This window comes from Cyanistes caeruleus, chromosome 1 (genome assembly GCF_971803275.1).
Source record: "Cyanistes caeruleus chromosome 1, bCyaCae1.hap1.1, whole genome shotgun sequence".
Classification (NCBI taxonomy): Eukaryota; Metazoa; Chordata; class Aves; order Passeriformes; family Paridae; genus Cyanistes; species Cyanistes caeruleus.
This window is the reverse complement of record NC_141701.1, coordinates 18,851,477-18,871,026: the sequence shown is the minus strand read 5'-3', so window position 1 is coordinate 18,871,026 and position 19,550 is coordinate 18,851,477. Positions and strand designations below refer to the sequence as shown.

General features: G+C 35.7%; 1 protein-coding gene across 5 annotated transcripts in view; it reads right to left on the bottom strand.

Moving 5' to 3' along the window:
- The window catches only part of ANGPT1 (angiopoietin 1), a 162,668-nt gene that overhangs the window by 28,671 nt on the left and 114,447 nt on the right, over positions 1 to 19,550 (bottom strand). For all 5 annotated transcript variants that reach the window (XM_086880392.1, XM_086880407.1, XM_086880398.1 and 2 more), the window contains one exon: positions 8,375 to 8,541. In XM_086880392.1, coding sequence (XP_086736518.1) covers positions 8,375 to 8,541 — 167 coding nt within the window. The remainder of the gene's footprint in view (positions 1 to 8,374; positions 8,542 to 19,550) is intronic.

Sequence of the window (19,550 nt, the reverse complement as noted above, 5' to 3'; positions counted from 1 at the left end):
GTACAGAAAAACTTCTCTAAGGTTTCCCTGAAGCTTTCTCTTCTTCACAGGAGAGATGTTTCAGTCCTGTGATGTTTATCATGGTCCTCCTCTGGGTCTGCTCCAATAGGTCCATGTCTTGTGCTCTGAGGAACATATACCAGATGAGGTCCCACCAGAGCAGAGCAGAGGAGCACAATCCCCTCCCTTGCCCTGCTGCTCATGCTGCTTTTGATGCAGAATGGGACACATTTGGCTTTCTGGGCAGCAAGTGCACCTTGCTGGGCCACGTTCAGTTTCTCACCCCTCAGGACCCCCAAGGCCTTCTCTCGTGGGCTGCTCTTGATCTGTTCATCCCCCAGCCTGTGTTGATACTGGGTGTTGCCCTGATCCAGCTCCAGCACCTTGCTTCCAGATCAGGATCTTCATCTGACTGCCATGACTTTTCAAATATCACAGAGTGTCTTGGCAACTCCATTCTTTCAGGACTCTGGGATGCATCTTGTCAAGTTCCATAGATTTTATATGTTCAGGTTCTTCAGATGGTCACAAAACTGATCTTCTCTTACAGTGGGAAGGACTTTGCTTCCCCAGTCATTTTGTGGTCCATCTGCCCAAGAGCTGTGGGAACGGATATTGTCAGTGAAGACAGAGGCCAAAAAATTTGAGGTTGAATACCTCAGCCTTCTTCTCATCTGTTGTTACCAGTTTTGTCAGTCCTGCTCATGGAGGAGACTATACTTTATTCAACTTTCTTTCTCTTGCTGACACACCTGTAGAACCTTTCTCATGATTCTTTGTATCCCTTGCCAAGTTCAGCTCCAGCTGCATCTTCCCTTTCCTGATTTCATCCCTGCATAGCCAGGCAGTGTACCTACAATTTTTCCAGGACCCCTGTGCATTTCCTTTTCGCCCTTTAGTTTGACCAGCAGGTCTCAACTCAGCCATGGTGCTCTATTGCCTTTCTCTACTGATTTCTTGCACCTGTGAAGTGTTAGATCTTGAATTTTATGGGAAGTGTCCTGAAAGATCTATCAGTCTGTTCTGCTCCCTTGTCCCTGAGGACACATTCCCAGGGGCTCCTATTAATTAATTCCTTGCCTGGAGGTTTGTTTGTTTTAAAATTCAGAGTTTCATCTTTACTCTTTGTTTGACCCATACCCCTCAGGACTGTGAACTCCACCAATGCATGAGCAGCCTGGTCTAGTGGGAAGTGTCCCTGTCTTTGACAGGGGGTTGGAACTAGATGATCTTTAAGGTTTCTTCCAACCTAAACCATTCTATGATTCTGTGCTTCTAAGACCACTGAAGTGCAGGCTTCTTTCAATCCTGATGTCAGTGATCATCTAGCTCACTTCTGTTGGTGACCATCAGATCCAGTATTCCATCCTCCCTGATAGGGCTGCTTATTACCTGGCTTAAGAACTTATTCCTCCATGCACTCCAGGAGTCTCCTGGATTGTCTACAGCTTGCTATGATAATTTTTCAGCAGATGTTGGAGTGACTGAAGTTCTCCAGCAGGACAAGAGCCTGCAAGTGCAATGCTTCCCATAGCTAGAGAAAGAAGGCTTTGTCAATAGCCTCTCTGACCAAGTGGCCTTGAGCAGATAACAACAACTTTGTTGCCCCAGTCTCCAATTCTTACCTGTAAGCTTTCAACCTGTTTGTGGCTGTTCTTCAGAAACAACTCTTTGCAGTGTATCCATTTATTGATGCAAAGGGTGATGCCTCCACCCTTCTTTCCTTGCCTGTCCCTTCTGAACAGCCTGCAGCCACTGACAGCCACCCTCTACCCAGGGGATTCATCCCACCAAGTTGCAGAAATGGCAAATAGGTCTTAGTTTTCTACTGGCACAGTGGCTTCCAACTCCTGTCTGCTGCCCATTCTATGTGCCCTGGGCTGTCAGCTGTGCCACCCTCTTTAGAGGAATAACCCTTGATTCTTTTGTGATATTTCAGTGGTCTTTCTTGGCTTCTGTTACCTCAGGAGCCCCTGGACCACCTTCTGAAGACTTCAACTGCACTGCAGTGTAGCCAGCATGTCTCAATGCATTCTCATTGAATTCCATAACAAAGAAGAAGGAAACCTCTGTTTCTGCACCATGGTAGTCACAGCTATTGTATATTAAACGATAAATAACTTTAATGAAGTTAGAAGTGGGAAATGATTAGCTGTGAGTGGATAGTGTATATTGGGATTTATGTGGATTAAGTTAATTTTTAAATTCATAAATTCCATTAGTACATTTATATCAACTTTCAGTCAGAGAAATTGTTATATTTAATTTCTGCTTACATCTGAAGATACTGCATGAGCTGTTAGTGAGTTTTAGTCACTGATATGATATAGCAACACTGGCATGTTTCCAGAAAGACCTCTGGTTAATGGGCATTGGATTGAATCCTTGCACTTCCAGTATTTAGGCTTCATGGAATATTATTGGACTGACAGTATTAAATAAAAAAAATTGTTTAAGCCAGATATTTATATATACATAAAGATGTTAATTTTTATTTTCAAATTATTGATTTTATACCACTGTTTGGTGAAAACATTTTCAAATAATATAAATTATGCATACCACTGATACCATTTTGTCTGTTAATAGGATTTTACATGGATATTTCCTCTGAAGTAGACTTGCAAATCGAATTTCAGCTTCCAAAGAAAAGTTAGTTACTACAGGCTTTTTGGATTTTTGCATCATGACTACTTTTTTAAATTATTCTGTATTTTTCCTATTTGGCAAGAAAAGTACTGGGGTTTGGGCACAGAACTGGGTCCCAAGAGGTTCTTCGCTACAGAATTCCTAGGTATCTTCCACTGTACCTTTCCTTCCCCACTTAAGAAAAGACTGAATAGATCCTTCAAATGTGGTGATTTTTTTTACTTTACTGTTTACTTTTACTTTACTTTTACTTTACTGTGACACAAATCACACAGAAGAAGCTAAGCAGATGGCTCAAAAAACTTTCAAGTCAGATTGATCCCCTATTTTGACTAAAAAGCTCAACTAACACAAGAAGATGTTACTGAAAAGCCTGTGTAACAACAAGAACCACACTGATATTTAAAAATGATATTTTGTACACCGAGGAAGGGACAATAGCCTATTTGTGTTCTGTTTCTGAAAGAGCAATATTATGTGGAATATGTTTTTTAATTAAAGATACATAAAACCGTCTGTCCCCATACAATTTATAGTCTCAAATAATACTTATTTTACTACCTATTACAGAATTTTCAGCAGTAAAAATTAAAAGGTTGTAATCTTTTAAGCTTCATAAGACACTTATAAGAAAAGTATATTTTTCTCTATTTTACAGAAAGTGTGAATTTTTTGCAAGAAATTCCATCATTAGTTCGACAATGGTGATGATATAGATAGCCTCAACCTTAAAAAAAACAATCTAAGATTAACATTACATCAAGGCTTCTGGTAGCAGAGTACCTACCTGGTTTGTCTAGAAAACAGAGAGAAATAATACTATTATCAAAACTAAATGTACAAACTTTTAATCAAACTAGGGTTAAAAGTCCAATATTCTACTCAGTGAATTGAAAACTTTCTGCTATCATGTCCCACAGAATTTACCAGTTCTTGGCTTACATTCAACAACAGACCTTGCTTCTCAAAGCAAAGCCTGGAGAGACACAGGATATTAGAGAGCTTGAAAACTGTCACCTAAATTTGCAAGACTTGGAAGATCAAGTCAGCAGTTTGAAGTGATTTGAATAATTTTAATGACTACCTCTCCTGTTTCCAACAAATTTCATCAACTTCTTGTCTTTGAGGACCCACACACCTGACTCTTCCTTACATCATAATTATTGCCCTGTCAACAGGCAATTGCTAATTGCAGCAACAGCAAACTTTTCTAACTAAAATAATGATTAAATACCAGAGTATATTGTCACAGGGAGATGAGTGTCTTAAACCTCTCTAACAGTTCTGAAGTGAAAAAAGCTCAGTCAATTGAAAAGTGTAATTCCCTCATTCTTCATCCCTTGCTTTGTTTGGAAGTGCTTCTCCTATATCACAAGTAGAAAAAAAAGATATATCTGCAGGCTGAAATTATTGCTGTTCAAAATTCAGCATCAATATATCTGTTTTCATAAACTAATATGTAGGATTATGAATTGTGATGCCTGAAATCCCAACACACGATTATTTTTCCTGTTCAGTTTTGGAGGATCTGAGGACATGGGTCAGAGCAGCAGTGTATCATAGCTGTACAGTTCCTAAGAACATCAAACAATGTCAAGTGGGCTAGGCAGAGCCTACACAGGAAAACAGGAGAGGTCATGTGTCTTTTAGGATTCCCTTTCAACTCATGTTTTTATAGTTCTATAAACAATTCCTAATTACATTGAGAAACACTGCACTAAATGGGAGATCTGTGAGATCTGGCTCTTCTTACTGCATGGAGATTTTACTTGCCAGAGTGTAAGTCACAAAGAGTCTGACAGAGATATTTTCATAATATTTACAGATAGTCTCTGTTTAACCATCTTGTGTAGATAAGAGACCTAAGGATGTTCTAAAAGATGTAAATCACTTAGATACTGTTATTAAAGATTTCACATGTGGGTGAACACTTGATTTTCTGTTTCCGTTATCATTTATCATTATACATTTATTGATTCAATAACCACCTTCTCATCTCAACCTTCTTCCCAGCTGTCATCTGGGATAAATGGATTTTATTCTGATTTTCCAGAAAACCTCTTGGAGCTGTCTCATTTTGAAAGAGAAACAAGTATATTTGAACTTACATGTGTTCAGCATTACTCTTTTAAATAATAGATTCTTTAGACTAATAAAAAGTAGTAAAGAGAATACAAAAAGCCCAGAGAAAAAACAGAACCCTTCTGAAATCACCAACTGGGAGTTATCCAGACTGAATTGAACTTTGCGTAATGTTGAGGCTGGATTTTGGAAGAACAACATGAAAATTATTTTTGATATTTCTGAGGCAGATTTTATCAATTCATGGTCTTTTCTTTTCTTTTCTTTTCTTTTCTTTTCTTTTCTTTTCTTTTCTTTTCTTTTCTTTTCTTTTCTTTTCTTTTCTTTTCTTTTCTTTTCTTTTCTTTTCTTTTCTTTTCTTTTCTTTTCTTTTCTTTTCTTTTCTTTTTTCTTTTTTCTTTCTTTTTTCTTTTTTCTTTTCTTTTTTCTTTTCTCCTTTTATTTTTTAACTCTATTTGAGCATAAGAACTGGAACCTTACTTTTTCCATATCTTCCAAATATACAAGGTACTGCCATAGCAAAATTAAAGATGTTCTACTTCTTGAGCTTTTCTTTTCATTTCAATGCCCCTTTTCTATTTCAAATTTACTTGATCCATTTCCCAGACCAGCTTAGAAACTTGTCTCTTTACTGGTTTACTGTTACTTAGTGAACTTATGTTATTGGAAACTAATGTGAACATAGCCAATGTACAATTACATATTTTTGCTAACAGAAACAACATTTAATGTGGGTCATTATAAGAAACAAGCTTCCAAAACAAGACAGCATCTGTTTTGTTTGGCAAAATGATTTCAAATAAGAGTAACTAAAGTTTTGAAAAGGTGTGCTGTTCTGTGTTTGAGGTATTGAAAGCAAACATGGCAAATGCCCGAAAGTTGTGAAGGAAAGGCACTGAGAGCAGGAGTTTGGGAATTGTGGTTTTCAGCTTCAGAGGAATCATTTAAATCCTTAATGGCAACTCCTCAGATAAAGGGAGAACAAGACTCTCTGAAGGTTGGCCAGCTGTTTAGTACTCAATAATTAAGCTTTTATTCAGCCAGCCTTCTGGAATTGCTGCTATCACAGATAGTGATGCTGGCAAGTAAAATAAAGAGTTTTTATGTCATGGGATGCATTCCTGTAAAAATTTATAAAATAGCCCAACGTAATTTTGGTTTGCAAAGTATCTGTTGGGCATATATTTTTCTGGACTAGACACTAGTGTATTTTTCAAGCATGAAAAACAGTTTAGACTTACATGTGGCTTACACATCATTATTTCCAGAACTGTCATCATGTTACCCAGTTATTTTCTTTAAATATTCAAATATACTGAAGTAAAAATAATAGAGGAATTAATTTGAAACCCAAAGGGCCAACAGACATGGACTTTTTAACTTCTTCATGTTTCATTTTTGCTTATTCCAGAAAAGTATGAATGAAACTGATGCCCCATTTACTCAACAGAAGAGCTTCAGCTGTTCCATAAGGAGACCACAGAGTGTGAGCAGATCTCATTCTGGCCTTCATTTATACTATGGGATAGAGCAGGAACCAAAAGTGCAGTCAACAGCCTCCAGTCAAATTCCCTTTGATTTTTGTGGAAAAGTGACTTGGGCATGGGAAGCAGAATATATGCCTGTTACTCAACATTATACTCTTTGAGGCCTGTATGCTCCCTCTGATTTAATTTCTACAGGTCTAAAAAAGGTCTTATAGCTCTTTTGGTTTTCTTGATTATCAAGAAGAATTTGCATGGATCAATTTTTACAATTTTTTCCAAATTCAGAAAATGTTATTTATATTACCAAAGATCTCCCTTTTTTATAATGAAAGTGGATCTCCTTTTCCCTTCCCTTCCCTTCCCTTCCCTTCCCTTCCCTTCCCTTCCCTTCCCTTCCCTTCCCTTCCCTTCCCTTCCCTTCCCTTCCCTTCCCTTCCCTTCCCTTCCCTTCCCTTCCCTTCCCTTCCCTTCCCTTCCCTTCCCTTCCCTTCCCTTCCCTTCCCTTCCCTTCCCTTCCCTTCCCTTCCCTTCCCTTCCCTTCCCTTCCCTTCCCTTCCCTTCCCTTCCCTTCCCTTCCCTTCCCTTCCCTTCCCTTCCCTTCCCTTCCCTTCTCTTCCCTTCATTTTGAAATGTAACAAGACATTCTCTTGCTGTTTTGCCATGAATGAACACAGAGGAGTCCTGAAAAAGAAATCCTCTCTAAAGATGAGCTGCAACATGTTAAATTTTCAACAGCCTTCCAATTGCTCAACAATATATGTTGTCCTTAGTTCAGAATAAAGATGAGCAAAAAGTCCCTGTTTTTATTAGCAAATTCAATCATTTCAATTCATCCCCCTGAATAATACTCCTTTCCTATGATTCATCATAAATTTTTTAGCTATGTATAACTGCCCTTCAAAATTTTTCCTCATCTTTTCCTTTTGAACTTCTTTTAATGTTTAAGATTCCACTTTTACTGCTCTTTTTATGTTTTGTGTAACTCTTTCTAGCCTCTCTTTTGAGAAATTTCCTTTACTTATATTTATTCTTTGCCTAAAACTACCTCAGAATAGGTGCTCCACCTTTCCTGATTGGGGTAAAAGGCTTTCCATGGGCAGTGCCAGGCACAGCACTGCTGGAAGCAGTAGGGGATAGAGCTGTCCTTTTTGTGCAGAGGGACAGTCCTTGCTTTACACAGCAGCTGAATTCATACTGATTGCTTCTAAAGGTATCCTCTGTCCTTGTACACCTTTGGCTGCTGCCCCACAAACCCCAGGGGGCAGGGGCACCACTCTGTGTCACAGCTGGGCACAGCCCTGCCAGCAGGAAGAGCAAACTGCTCTCCTCCATTTAGCTGGGGAGCCTGGGGAGGGAGGCAGCCAGCATTTTTGAGAATCATGTTACTTGAATTTAAAGATCAGAATACAAACCTAGTTTCACATGCCTTAAATGTTTGAGTTTACAATATACCTGTTTCTCTACTGAGTTTTATGCTAATTAGATGTGCTGTAATAAATAATTGGATATTTTTATGGATTTCATTTTCATTTTCTGGCATTGTACTGTCTGCTCAGATCAAACAAGGATTAAAAAGTCATATAAATAACTGCCTAAGTTATCCACATTTCTTGTGTCTTTAAGTTGTTTCTTCTTTTTTTTTTTTTTTTAATAAGCTTTTATCTTAAAACAAAATATGGGATAAAAATATTATTAAGATTTTTTTTGTGTTTAATTTCCTCAAAATAAGATCCAGCATTCTGTTTCTCCTCTTCATTTACACTAAATTTTCAGTTTAGAAATATCAGATGGTTTAACAGCATTTTTGGTCTTTTATTCTCATGTCCATTGTTTCAATCTCTGCTTCTGAGGTAGATATCCTTCAGGTTTTAATGAAGAATCCAAATCTCTTTTATATTCAATCAATTTTGAGATCTGAATATAAAAGTTATAGTTTTTAGCAGTTCTACAAGACAAGATTATCTTGTTCTCAGATATGTTGGATTTACTCTATCCTTCCATCACTGAGAAATCTGATTTCTGTTTTATTTTTACAATCTTTATCCATTTTTGATGAAAATCAGCATCATATTATTGTCCTTTCTCATATTTGACAAGTGAACAATGAACAATATTTATCACTCAGCAGAGTCAAAAGAATTTCAATAGATTCTTACCTGTAATTCTGTTTTTCATTTCCTATGTGAAATCTGTCATATTGTGAATATGCCCGGTTTCCTTCCCAGTCCATTAATTCAATTCTTAGAGAATATTGCCTCTGACTTGTTATTGCAAAGATAAATTCATTTCCCAGCCAATGTTCACCTGACGGGCTACCAAAACCCTAGAAAAAATTGGCAAAATAACTAGATGTAATTATTGTAATTGGTAGAGCCTTTATACAATAATAAAACCATCATTATATTTTACCTGTACATTCTAATTACTGCTCATAGCTTTGTTTGCTGCTGTTTGACTGTCTCTAAAATGATTCTACTAGTATGTATGATGCAGGAATGTCATTCACTTCAACTGGTGTTTGAAAGGGTAGCTGAGGTCAATTGGAAATCATTTTACAGGCCCATGATATTAATAGCATGAGACTGTATTTGCACGTGGTTCAGTGGGAATACTTGACATATTCTAGTCAGTATTATTCTACAATGCATTTAATATGGTGTTAAACCTTGTTACCTAGCTCTTCTCCTAGGCACCTCGCTCTCCTCACATTCCATAGGTTCAGATGATCTTATTTCTTGTTAAGCAAGCGATATAATTTTCAAACATGGAAAAATAATAATGAAAGAAAAAGTATAATTAATTATCAAAACCAGTTCCTAGACATATGTCTTTATACATCTTTCAGTTTTAAAGTTGTTTAAATTTTAGTGAATATTCTACTACATTCAATTTAAGATTTTATTTAATGTCATTAACTTATTGACTGTATATTAGAATAATTGTTCTATTTAAACTATTATTTCATACCTGAGAACTCTTTGGTCCATTTTACATTTTTCTCTTTTTCTTCTATAAACAGTAAAAATTATTTTCAACTATAATATTTACTTGTGAAGAACTACTCCAACATGACTATGCTTATTCATATTTCTTAAGACAGGAAAAATGAGAACCAGAAATCTGATTTGCTTACAATGGTGTAATGGGGTTGTTTTAGAAGGTCCTGTGAAAATTTCCTAGTAAAATTAAATGAAAGATTGGATTATTTCCAGAAAGCACATATCTTTCAAAGGGGTTAAAATCAAGAAACTTCCTTGGGACTAAAGGTTAGATAATGAGAAATGTGTCTGTGAGACACATTGGCATGACATCGATCTTCTCTATATAATGTTTCAGTCAGTCTGAATATGAGATGAAAACATTGAAAATAGAGCTCTCTCTCTCTCTCTTTTTCTTTATTTTATTGCTGTGGCTCCAGCCCTGATTAGTTGTGTCTCTGGTGGATGAAATCCTGCCTCCCCAGAGGCCATGTGGTAGCACAGATAATACTCACTCAGGCAATGCATATCACTGTGTATCAGGTGTATCAGCTGCAGACTTCTAAGGAAAATTGATTTTAAAAATTTAGAAGCTTAAAAGTTTGACTGGTTCAAAAAATAAAAATGGAGGAAATTTGTTGTTCCTAGAGAGAATTACAGTAAAAAGTACTTTACTTGGGACTGATTTTTGTTTACACGACCCTACCTGAGGATATATTTGGAGACTCACTGATAGCAGAAGCTGAGAAGACATATCACATTTGAGTATGCTGAGCTGAGTACACTAACTTATATTTTGAAAAAGCATGTCTGCCTTTTGGTTCAGAGACCATCAAGAGATTCCCCTGGACAAAGTGTTTCATCTGCAAGAGCTGCAATCCAGTGGTCTGTGGCAAGTCTCTAAGACTGACTGAAATGTGGGAGCATACTATTAGTTGGCTTTTCCTTTCCTGCATGTTATTTCATTACATCCTCTTTCTCCAGTATTTCCTACAGAAGTCTCTGTAAATACTGCTTGTAGGTAATACCAGTGATACCCTGCTTTGAACCCATCCAAAGCTGCTGCTCCTCAAGTTTACCCATTATGAGGCTTCCTGTTACTTCTCACTTGCTACTTTGATGGAATTCACATCCATATTTGGCTTCATACATTCCTCCTAAAACACAAAAATACTTGTTCCTCACCTGTATGAACCCTGGCTACAGCTGGCACACCCTTCTTTAGTTATCACTGTTTTCTGTCTGTGTCTGATTCTTTCCATCTTGCCTTGTCTTTCTACCCTTGCCTGTCCCACCTGGGGTCTCCTGTTTAGTAGCTGTGGCAGTGTCATACCAGAGCAGTTCGTGTTTCGTCTCTGACATCGTTCAACCCTGGTCACTGCCACTCATCTCAGAGTAAGGCAGAATGTGCTCTGCATTGTCTACCTACCAGGAACTTTGTATCCCTACAATCCAGAAAGTGGAGCATATCATTCAAATATCAGGTATCAGCCAAATTGGGTTTTCTTGGAGTTTACATGGGTTCTTACTCACATTATTATTATTATTATTATTATTATTATTATTATTACTACTACTACTACTATTACTATTACTATTACTATTACTATTACTATTACTATTACTATTAATTATATTGATAATGATATTAATACTATTATTAATATTATTGATATTAATACGGTTAATGTTATTGATATTATTATTGTTACTACTATTATTACTAATATTTATTCATTGTCATCATCATCTTTAAGAGAAAATTACCAGGAAATTCTTCCTCCCTTTTCCCACTGCAGGAAAGTTGAGGGGACTCCCCTTTGAACTGTTGTCTATTGAATTATATATATCTTATCTCATTCAGATTACAGCCTATTCAGGACATAATATATGTAGTGTTTTAACATTGTATGATCCCTTATGTGTTTTATAGAAACTCCAGACACCATATATAATTATTCTGAAGTAATGATTTTTATTCTTCAAATTTGCACCTCCATCTCCCTTTTGACACGTGTTATTGCACTAAGATGAAAATCTATCACTAAGTGGTTTGCACTCTTGACCAGAGGAAATGAAGCTGCAGAAACAGGGAGCAAACGAAATATAAAAAGAAATATTAAAAATTATGAGGAAATCCACCACATTAGTCATGAAAAAGGGAATGCTACTATCAGGGGTTACAATACTGAAACTCAGATAAAAAATGCATAGAATAAGATTTTTCTTTTTTCCTTGACAGAAATAACTCCTTTTTAAACAAACTGCTTGCTTTTATGAAAAGAAAACCAAGGAAGTAAGTGGGATATAAAACATTTCTCTGAAGCAAGGAATGTTCCAAAGGAGAAGCAGTGTACTTTATTAAACACCTAATATGGCTAGAAAGATATAAACAAGCAAACAGGCACTCAAAGTTTTCATGGATGTAAACCAGAGAGGAGCAGTACATTTCTGTTAAGCACAGAGTTGGCAGCAATTTCTTCAAGTATAATTTTATTATGCCAAATTCAACTGTTTCCAACCTGTATTTAGTCTGCAGTTTACTGCCTACATTTCAGAGCTGAAGAAAGACTTGCGTGCATACTGTTTTTCCCAGATACTTTGGCTGACTTAATAACTCTACAGCTCTTCTTGTTTATATCTTACTTAGATATACAAGAACACTATTATTTTGATGGGATACGCAAACTTTTGTGTGCAGAAAAAAATGACATGATATTAGAAAAAAAAAAAACAAACTTGAAAAACATGATTTAATTTTGTGTTTTCATTCCCAACCCTGAGGCTGTCAAAGAAAATGGTTGTGCCTGGTTTTTTTGATTTACCTTCAGAATCCTTAGCTTTCAAAGAACATTTCAGAATTTTACCTTCAAGTACTGGGTTTTTTTCTTATCTCAGAAAACAGGAAAACAAACTTGGGTAATTGTTATGCCCACCTGTCCCTTGTATTTGTAAAATACTTTTTGAACACTTTTGAGGTTTCACACAAACTTGAAGTTCAACAAGGTTTCAGAGAACTGGTGTTTGTGATGAGTTGCTGCTGGCAGAAATGATGAAGTAGAAGCTCAGAAGTTGCCTATTCCAATTGCTACAAGCAGACACAGAGCAGCCAGCCAAGTGCAGATGCTGAATAAATATACCCTCAGAGGTTCTTAGACATCTGGGAGAGATTGAGGGACATAAAAGGGGAACTCAAGTTTTACCACAGAGAATCCTAGAAAATAATAGGGTTTCAGAAGATTATTTCAAGTAATAAGAATGGGACTTCTATGTGGGACACAGGACAAAAGTCCACCGAAAAGAAGACCTCATTAATTTTGATGTTCATGAGAGAATTCAGCAATTGTCCAGTAATTAAAATTCAGTAATGAAAAATAAGCAGTTTAGTTAGCAGACCATTTGGGTTTATATTGCTACTCAAATCTGTGGGGCCCCAAGTGATAAGATGCCTAAAGCCTTTCCTAAGACCATGCTTGTCTTTTATGGACTGATGCCTAAGATTTAGGACAAGAAATTTGGTTTTGAGAATGCCTTAGGGCAGTGTTAAAAGTTAACATTAGGAGTGACCTATTTCAGGCCCATAGTTGTTATTAAATATATTTGTTTCCCAATACATATATACACTGTCAACAAACACTTCAGTTTTTGCTTTCAAATAGTTGCAGCAGATGCTTTCATAACTGTGTTAAAGTTTTGTGCCTAAACTCAATGAATTTCATGAGGTGATCCAAGTCATCCTCAGCTGTCAATCCACCAGGAAAAGGAACAGCTGTATTTCATGAATGTGTTTGCAGTTAACTACATTTTAAGACTCTTGAAACCCAATGGGCCTTAAACACTGTTCCAAAATTGCATTTAAAATAACTAAGAGACACTATTTGCTAATTAGCTTTCTATATTTTGTTCATTATGTTTCCAAATAGAGCAATTCTCCAAACTACATTTTATTCCAAAAATAGTTAAATTTGCTTTTCTATAGAAATTTGCATAATACTTTGAGATGGTTGGAAAATCAGAGACTTTAAGTTCCCAAAATAGTGCTTAATGTAATAGGAAGAGGTCAGAAATTTCCAAAGTTATCAGAGTTCTCCTTCATTTTCCTCACTAGCACTCTATGGAAGCCGGGAGAATATAGCAGGGAAATATGCTTACATTTTCATAATATGTTTTCTTATTTCTCCACGATTAGTCACAAAAAAGATACACAAATATTTGCATTGAACCATCATAGGTTACTATAATGTTTCATTTTATTCCTCAAAAACAAAAAAAAAAAAATTATATTTTTGCTGCTGAAAATTGCATTAAGATCATGTTTCGGCAAACGCTGATCTGAAATAAGATATAAAAATCTCAAACAATGAGTAAATTCTTTTATCCAGGTTATGTCATTGAGGAATAATAAAGTGATGTTTTACAATACATTAGAGCAGATTGTTCCTGTCAACATGATAGAATTTGTTTTCAGAGTAAAGAAATAAAACAATATAGAACCTTACTGACAATCATAAATCCATTTTTTTAGCCAGATGAAGCAAAGGTATTTGTTGTTTCTATAAGACTATATCGTAAATTCCATAAATTCTGACATAATGTTCAACTGCTATGCCAAAAAAAAAATAAAATATATATTTTATTGGACTTTTGTATGGATTAAAGTACTTAGAACTAGGGATTCAAAGACTAAATAAAATGATTGTATAATATTTATTCTAGATGACATCTGAGTTCTACATCAGCTCATTTTAAATTTCAATTAGGTTATTAACAGAGCCCAAACTACTAAAGCAGTCATAAGTACAAAGAAACAGCATTCAGTATTGGTTTTAAAAATGCCCTTAAAAATTTACAAAGTTGATACTTATTCAAAAATAATAAGTAGGGTGCAAAAGAATTTTATTAGCTTTGGCAAAATCTGTGAGGGTATTCTGCCTGAATCATGTTGCTCCGAGTTCATTAAACAATTATCTCTCTTACTTTATTTATTTTGTCTGATAATGCTTACAGGAAGCTTTGACTTTTTATAGACAAAACAAATTGAAACCAGACACAGCCAATATATCCTATGGGTTCATCTTCTGACAGACAATTCAGTGAATAAAGCAGATAATAATTCAGTGTTTTACAGCAGCAGTGACTTCCCAGAATCCATAAAGAATATTCAGCTCGTTTTGCCTTAGCTGACAATGTGGAAAGGATATTGTTTAAGAAGATAATTTCTAAAAAATGTTTGTATACTTTTTTTGTATACTTGTGTATTTTCATTTCCATCACAACATATTATTCATTCTGTGAATATTTGAAATAAAGACTTGGTTTATAGAAATTACTTCAGTATCCTCAGACAACATATGTGTTAATTAATGTTAACTTAAAAGAATATTGAAAAACAATTCTAAATATTCAGATTTTTTCCTAGGAAATGCAAATTTGTTGGCAAGTTCAAAAAATATATTTAGATTGAATCCAGAGATACCTTCTCAAAAGGCTAAAAAGAAAACTAAGCTATTGTCAGTTTAAATAAAGAACTAAATATCTGTATAGTCTGCCTGAAAATCTTGTTTGGAATCTGCAGCAATTCAGTCTGTTGCACTTCATTCTAGACTAAATATATTAGTAGACATACAGAAATGAGGTTCACTTTTTACTTTTTCCTTCTCAAACACACACAGTATTGGTAGCAGCAAAATTTCCAATGAATGAAAGTCACAGTGACAGAAGGAAGTGCAAACCTTACACAAAGGTTACCTCTGGCTGGGCAAGGGCCCAAAACACCCCAGTTGCCTACATACATTTCCTAAAATTAAAACAGTAATCAAATAAACCTACAAATAAATCAGTACATCTTCCTCAGGCCTGGATTTCAATCTAACTTTTTACCATGTCACTGAAAATATGAGAGTATTATTGAGACAAATGACGTTGAAAGCCTCTATCCCAAACCACCATTTTCACTCTAGGACAAGTGAATACTAGGAATGCACAGACACTTAGTGTGGCTTCTACTAGGAGCATCTCAGGAACATTGGTATGTATTAAACTTATTTTTTGTGCTCTAAGAAAAACAAATTTTGAGATTCAGATAAATTTCTGATTCATCATTTGCAAAGAAATAAATGTTAAGTCTTAGAGCTAAATATGCAAAATGTAAGCAAAAATCTAAAAAATGTATTTTTGGTCATTTCAGGAAAAAAGAAAAATTTTTGGGATGTAGGTCTTCATTTTCTTCTCCAATCCCAAGTAGCAAAACTTAGCATGAATAGGAGCATAGATGCTACAGCAAAGACTAAAAGTTTGTCATTTTGAGAAGGGACTTGTGTTTCAACCCCAGAATCAGTCTAAATACAGCAAGCATCAAATTTATGGATTGTTTTTGAATCTCATGCTTGGGCCCAGCTGGTAGTCTAAACAGCTGAACAAGAATGGAAGTTGATTACATCAAAGTCAAAAAGTTATACTTCTAATTTGACCCGAGCCCCAACGTGAAGAGCTGCTCCAGTAAATTCCAAACAGAGCAGATCACACAGAAGATTCCCCTCTCTGAAGAGAAATGTTGTTCCACAATAAGAGCACACAACTGTAGTTGGGAAGACCTCTGCTACAATTCTACTATTAGATTTAAAAAGCAACCTCACAGAATCTCACTTGACTCTTCTAATATAGAATTTTCATCTTGTGGTTAAAGCAGTTCTTTAATGACTGCAATCTTTCTCATGATGCTCTACTAGAGGATGTTAGCATAATTAATTTAAATCTTAATATCATTATATAAAATTTATTAAATCTTTGGAATACCACCTGAGTTTTATCAGTATAAATTAATGCTGTTAAATTGAAGCACTGGTGGCAAAGCAGGCACAAGTACATATCCATGTGTCAACACAGCTCTTGAAACTGATGTTATCCCAAAATATTTGCTTAGGAAAGACTGTGCTGAGTATAACACATTTAAAACACAACTGTGCTCCAACAAAAAATTGTGTTTAATTTCACATCCAAAAATATTCTCCAAAATAAAGATTTTCTCCTACAAAAGGAGTATGGTGCCCAATATAGTGATCCAGCCCTCTCTGAGACAAATATTGTTTCATTCTTGCACCCTTACACAATTCTGTTGAAGCTACCTCTGTGGATTAAGCCTTGGTCAGGACCAGAAGAGCTTCATGAGTTTGTTTTCATAAAATGAAATATTGTCTCTCACCACTTCAATATCATGTCTATCTCTACTTGACACACTGGATTTAGATCTCAGGAGAAGCAGAGAAAATGCTGTCTTTTTTTATAGCACTGATGAAAGTAACAATTATCTGAGTAACTGTTGCAGTCAGAACAGACTTTCTTATCAAACAACCGTGACATGCCACTCTTCAGAAGAGTGGGTCCCTGTGAAAGGTGTCACTTACATAATATCTTTATACACATTCCAGTCACCAAAAATAATTTCCTTATATCCAACTTACTTGGTAAATGTGCAAAAGAAACAAATAATATCCATGTCATCTATGCCAGTCCCTTGAAGAAAATTGTTTATTTTCAGATGTATGAAATTGTGACTTTGGAGCATACTATCATAAGTAATGAATTTGTCACTGTGTGTTACAAAATTATTCACGTCTTGAGTGTGACTTTTTTTATCCCCTTATAATCATAACTCACTCTTATAAGTCATTCATCCAACATAATAATTCAAGACCACCACTACTCCCAACTGTCTGGTTTGTTTCCACTACAGAAACATAACTTTTCCAAGGTCATGTATTCCCTGGTTTTTGCTTTTCTCACAGGTCCATCCTGTTCTTAAATCCTTCATTTTTCAGAAGGGACCATGCTGGTATTACAAGGCACTTTATAAACTGATTCATGCTACTGATAGGGAAAAAACCACAAAGCCATCTCTGCTGAAGAAATTATGGGATTCATCTCCAGCTAGTAGCTAGAGGGACAGATGTACAGATAGGTTTATGAAGGCTCTCTTCCTTCTATAAAATATTTTGTATTCCTTTCCTATTCCAAGGTTATCTTCAAAAATGCTTGCCCAGGTTCTTTGAACCAGTAATTCTTTCCCTCACAAGTGTTTCTCTAAGACACAGGGGGAAGATCAATCTGTGAAAAGTGCTCTGAAAATTTTCTGTGCTAACAGTGAAACTGTCTCAGATCTAACACCAAAGTAGCCCTGTGCCAGCTGTCATTTGAGAATGGCCCCATTACCTGTCACTTCTTGGGCATTATCTGTGCATGTTATTTCAGTCAGACCAAAACTACTCTAAAATTTAGTGATGAACAAATGTCTTTTGTCACAAGACATATTTGAGTCCTCTTTCAAAGAACACAGGGGTATATCTATCAATGCAAGAAGTGTGAAGATTTCATGACTGTAACAATGCATAACATACCTTAAATAGTTATAATCCTGGAAAAGGAATGAAAATTCATTCAGAATATCTAGCTTTAGAAAAACTGAGAATTATGGAAGATATTGTTCCCACAGTATGGGCTTTTAGATTATGAGCAATTTTTTTTTTTTTCTGTCAAGAACATTTTCCTCAGCCAAGCCATATGGTTTATGTAATTTTTGTTTAAAATCCCACCCACATCTGAAGCTGTTTTGCACTAAGAGTGTAGAACCAGAATCAATAAACCTATGCAAACAATTCTAAAAGGTGCTTTATGTATTTTTATGCAGTTATTGTCTCATTTGAAAAAAAGTGATGAACATAATGTTGTAATTATTGAAATGGGCTGGAGCTCAGTCTGTAGCTGTTTGATTCTTCAAGTATTTGGGGATAAAATATAGCCTGAACACTATTTGTAAATGGATACAACTACAACAGAGAATTATCTATCATCAGTTAACGCTCCAAGAGGAAATTACATCAGCTTGAGTTTTTGCCTCTTTGTTCAACACAAATACAATATAAATGGAGGTAAATACCAATTTTGAATGAGAAAAATGTGCAAGTTAACATTGCTACTGAAGCAATATGGTAAAAAAAAAGAAATATCAGAGTTTAAAGACAAGAAAGGTGGGCAGGGAAAATTTTAACAGAACTTGAAACTTGAACTGAAACTTTCACAAGAGAAATTAAAATTTTCAGGCTTAAAGGCTTGCAACAGGTGGAGCCCACAAAAGGAATTAGGAGTCCATATTCTGAAACAGGAGCTGAACAGTTTGGAAATAAAAATTGAATGTAACATCAGGAAGTTTTCAGAATGAACTGAAAAAAGGCAGTGGAAAAAAAAGTCTTTATTGGAATATTAGACCTTATGTATAATTCAAGCTTGTTGAACTTGCAAAGACTTGCACAAACATGAGGTGACCAGCAACCTTACTGTCACAACAAGTCTTCAAAACAAGAAAGCCTTCCAGGAAATAGGTATTACCTCTGTCTAAACCAAAGCTTACTCACGGAGGTGAACAGTAGGAAGTATATAAAAATGTGTAAAAACCATTGTGTCTAGAACAAAATCAGAGACTTAGAGTCTAAAGATGTCTTCAGCTGTTTTTTAAGTAAGCAGAATACACAGATCACCAGACTTGTTATAATAGTTTAAATTTGCTGAGGCTCAGAGGAAAGTCAGACTATTCCAGATAACACAGTGTAAATTCCCACTAGAACTGCACCCAAAAATACTTCCTGAGAAAGCTCTGGTGACTACCTCCGTGGTCTGGCTCTCAGTGTGTGAAGAATTTAAGCCACAGAAGAACATAAATTATCTTGCTCTGGTGTCATACCATATCGGCACTATGGAGATAGCCATCAATTTGACCCAACAGCTTTAAGGAGAAGAGAAAAAGAAGAAACTGTAACAGAAATTGAAGTGGTTTTGCAGATGTGCTCCTCAGGCACACACAAATGCTACTGATGACTTCTGAAACAATTGGCAGCAGACTTGTTCTAAGCACTGAACTGTTGGACTCTTAGATATTTATCAGGAACATGAAATTAAAGGAATGTGGAATTTTGTGCTGAACGTCATTCTTGCCTCAAAGAAACCAAAAGAAAAAGCAGCTGCTGGTCAGGAAGGTAGGAAGTGGTCAAAGAAATTCATCTTTGAGTGCACTCAAAGTGTACAAATGATCATAATCTGGCTCATGACATTATGAATGATTAAAAGAAGTGATAGGTTTTTTTCATCGGAGAATAGAAAGTAGTAATTAAGGCAAAGAGTACAATTAAATACTGACATGCAGGAAAAAAGCTGGCTAGGAAAAAGATTGCTATGAGCTGGCTATGGCACACAATTTCAAATACCTATTGAGAGTTTTTCTTGAATCAAAGAAAGGAAGAAAATAATTTTAAATGTCTGAGGAAATTCCCAACAGACTTGACCCCAAAGAGAGTCCCCTAGGAAA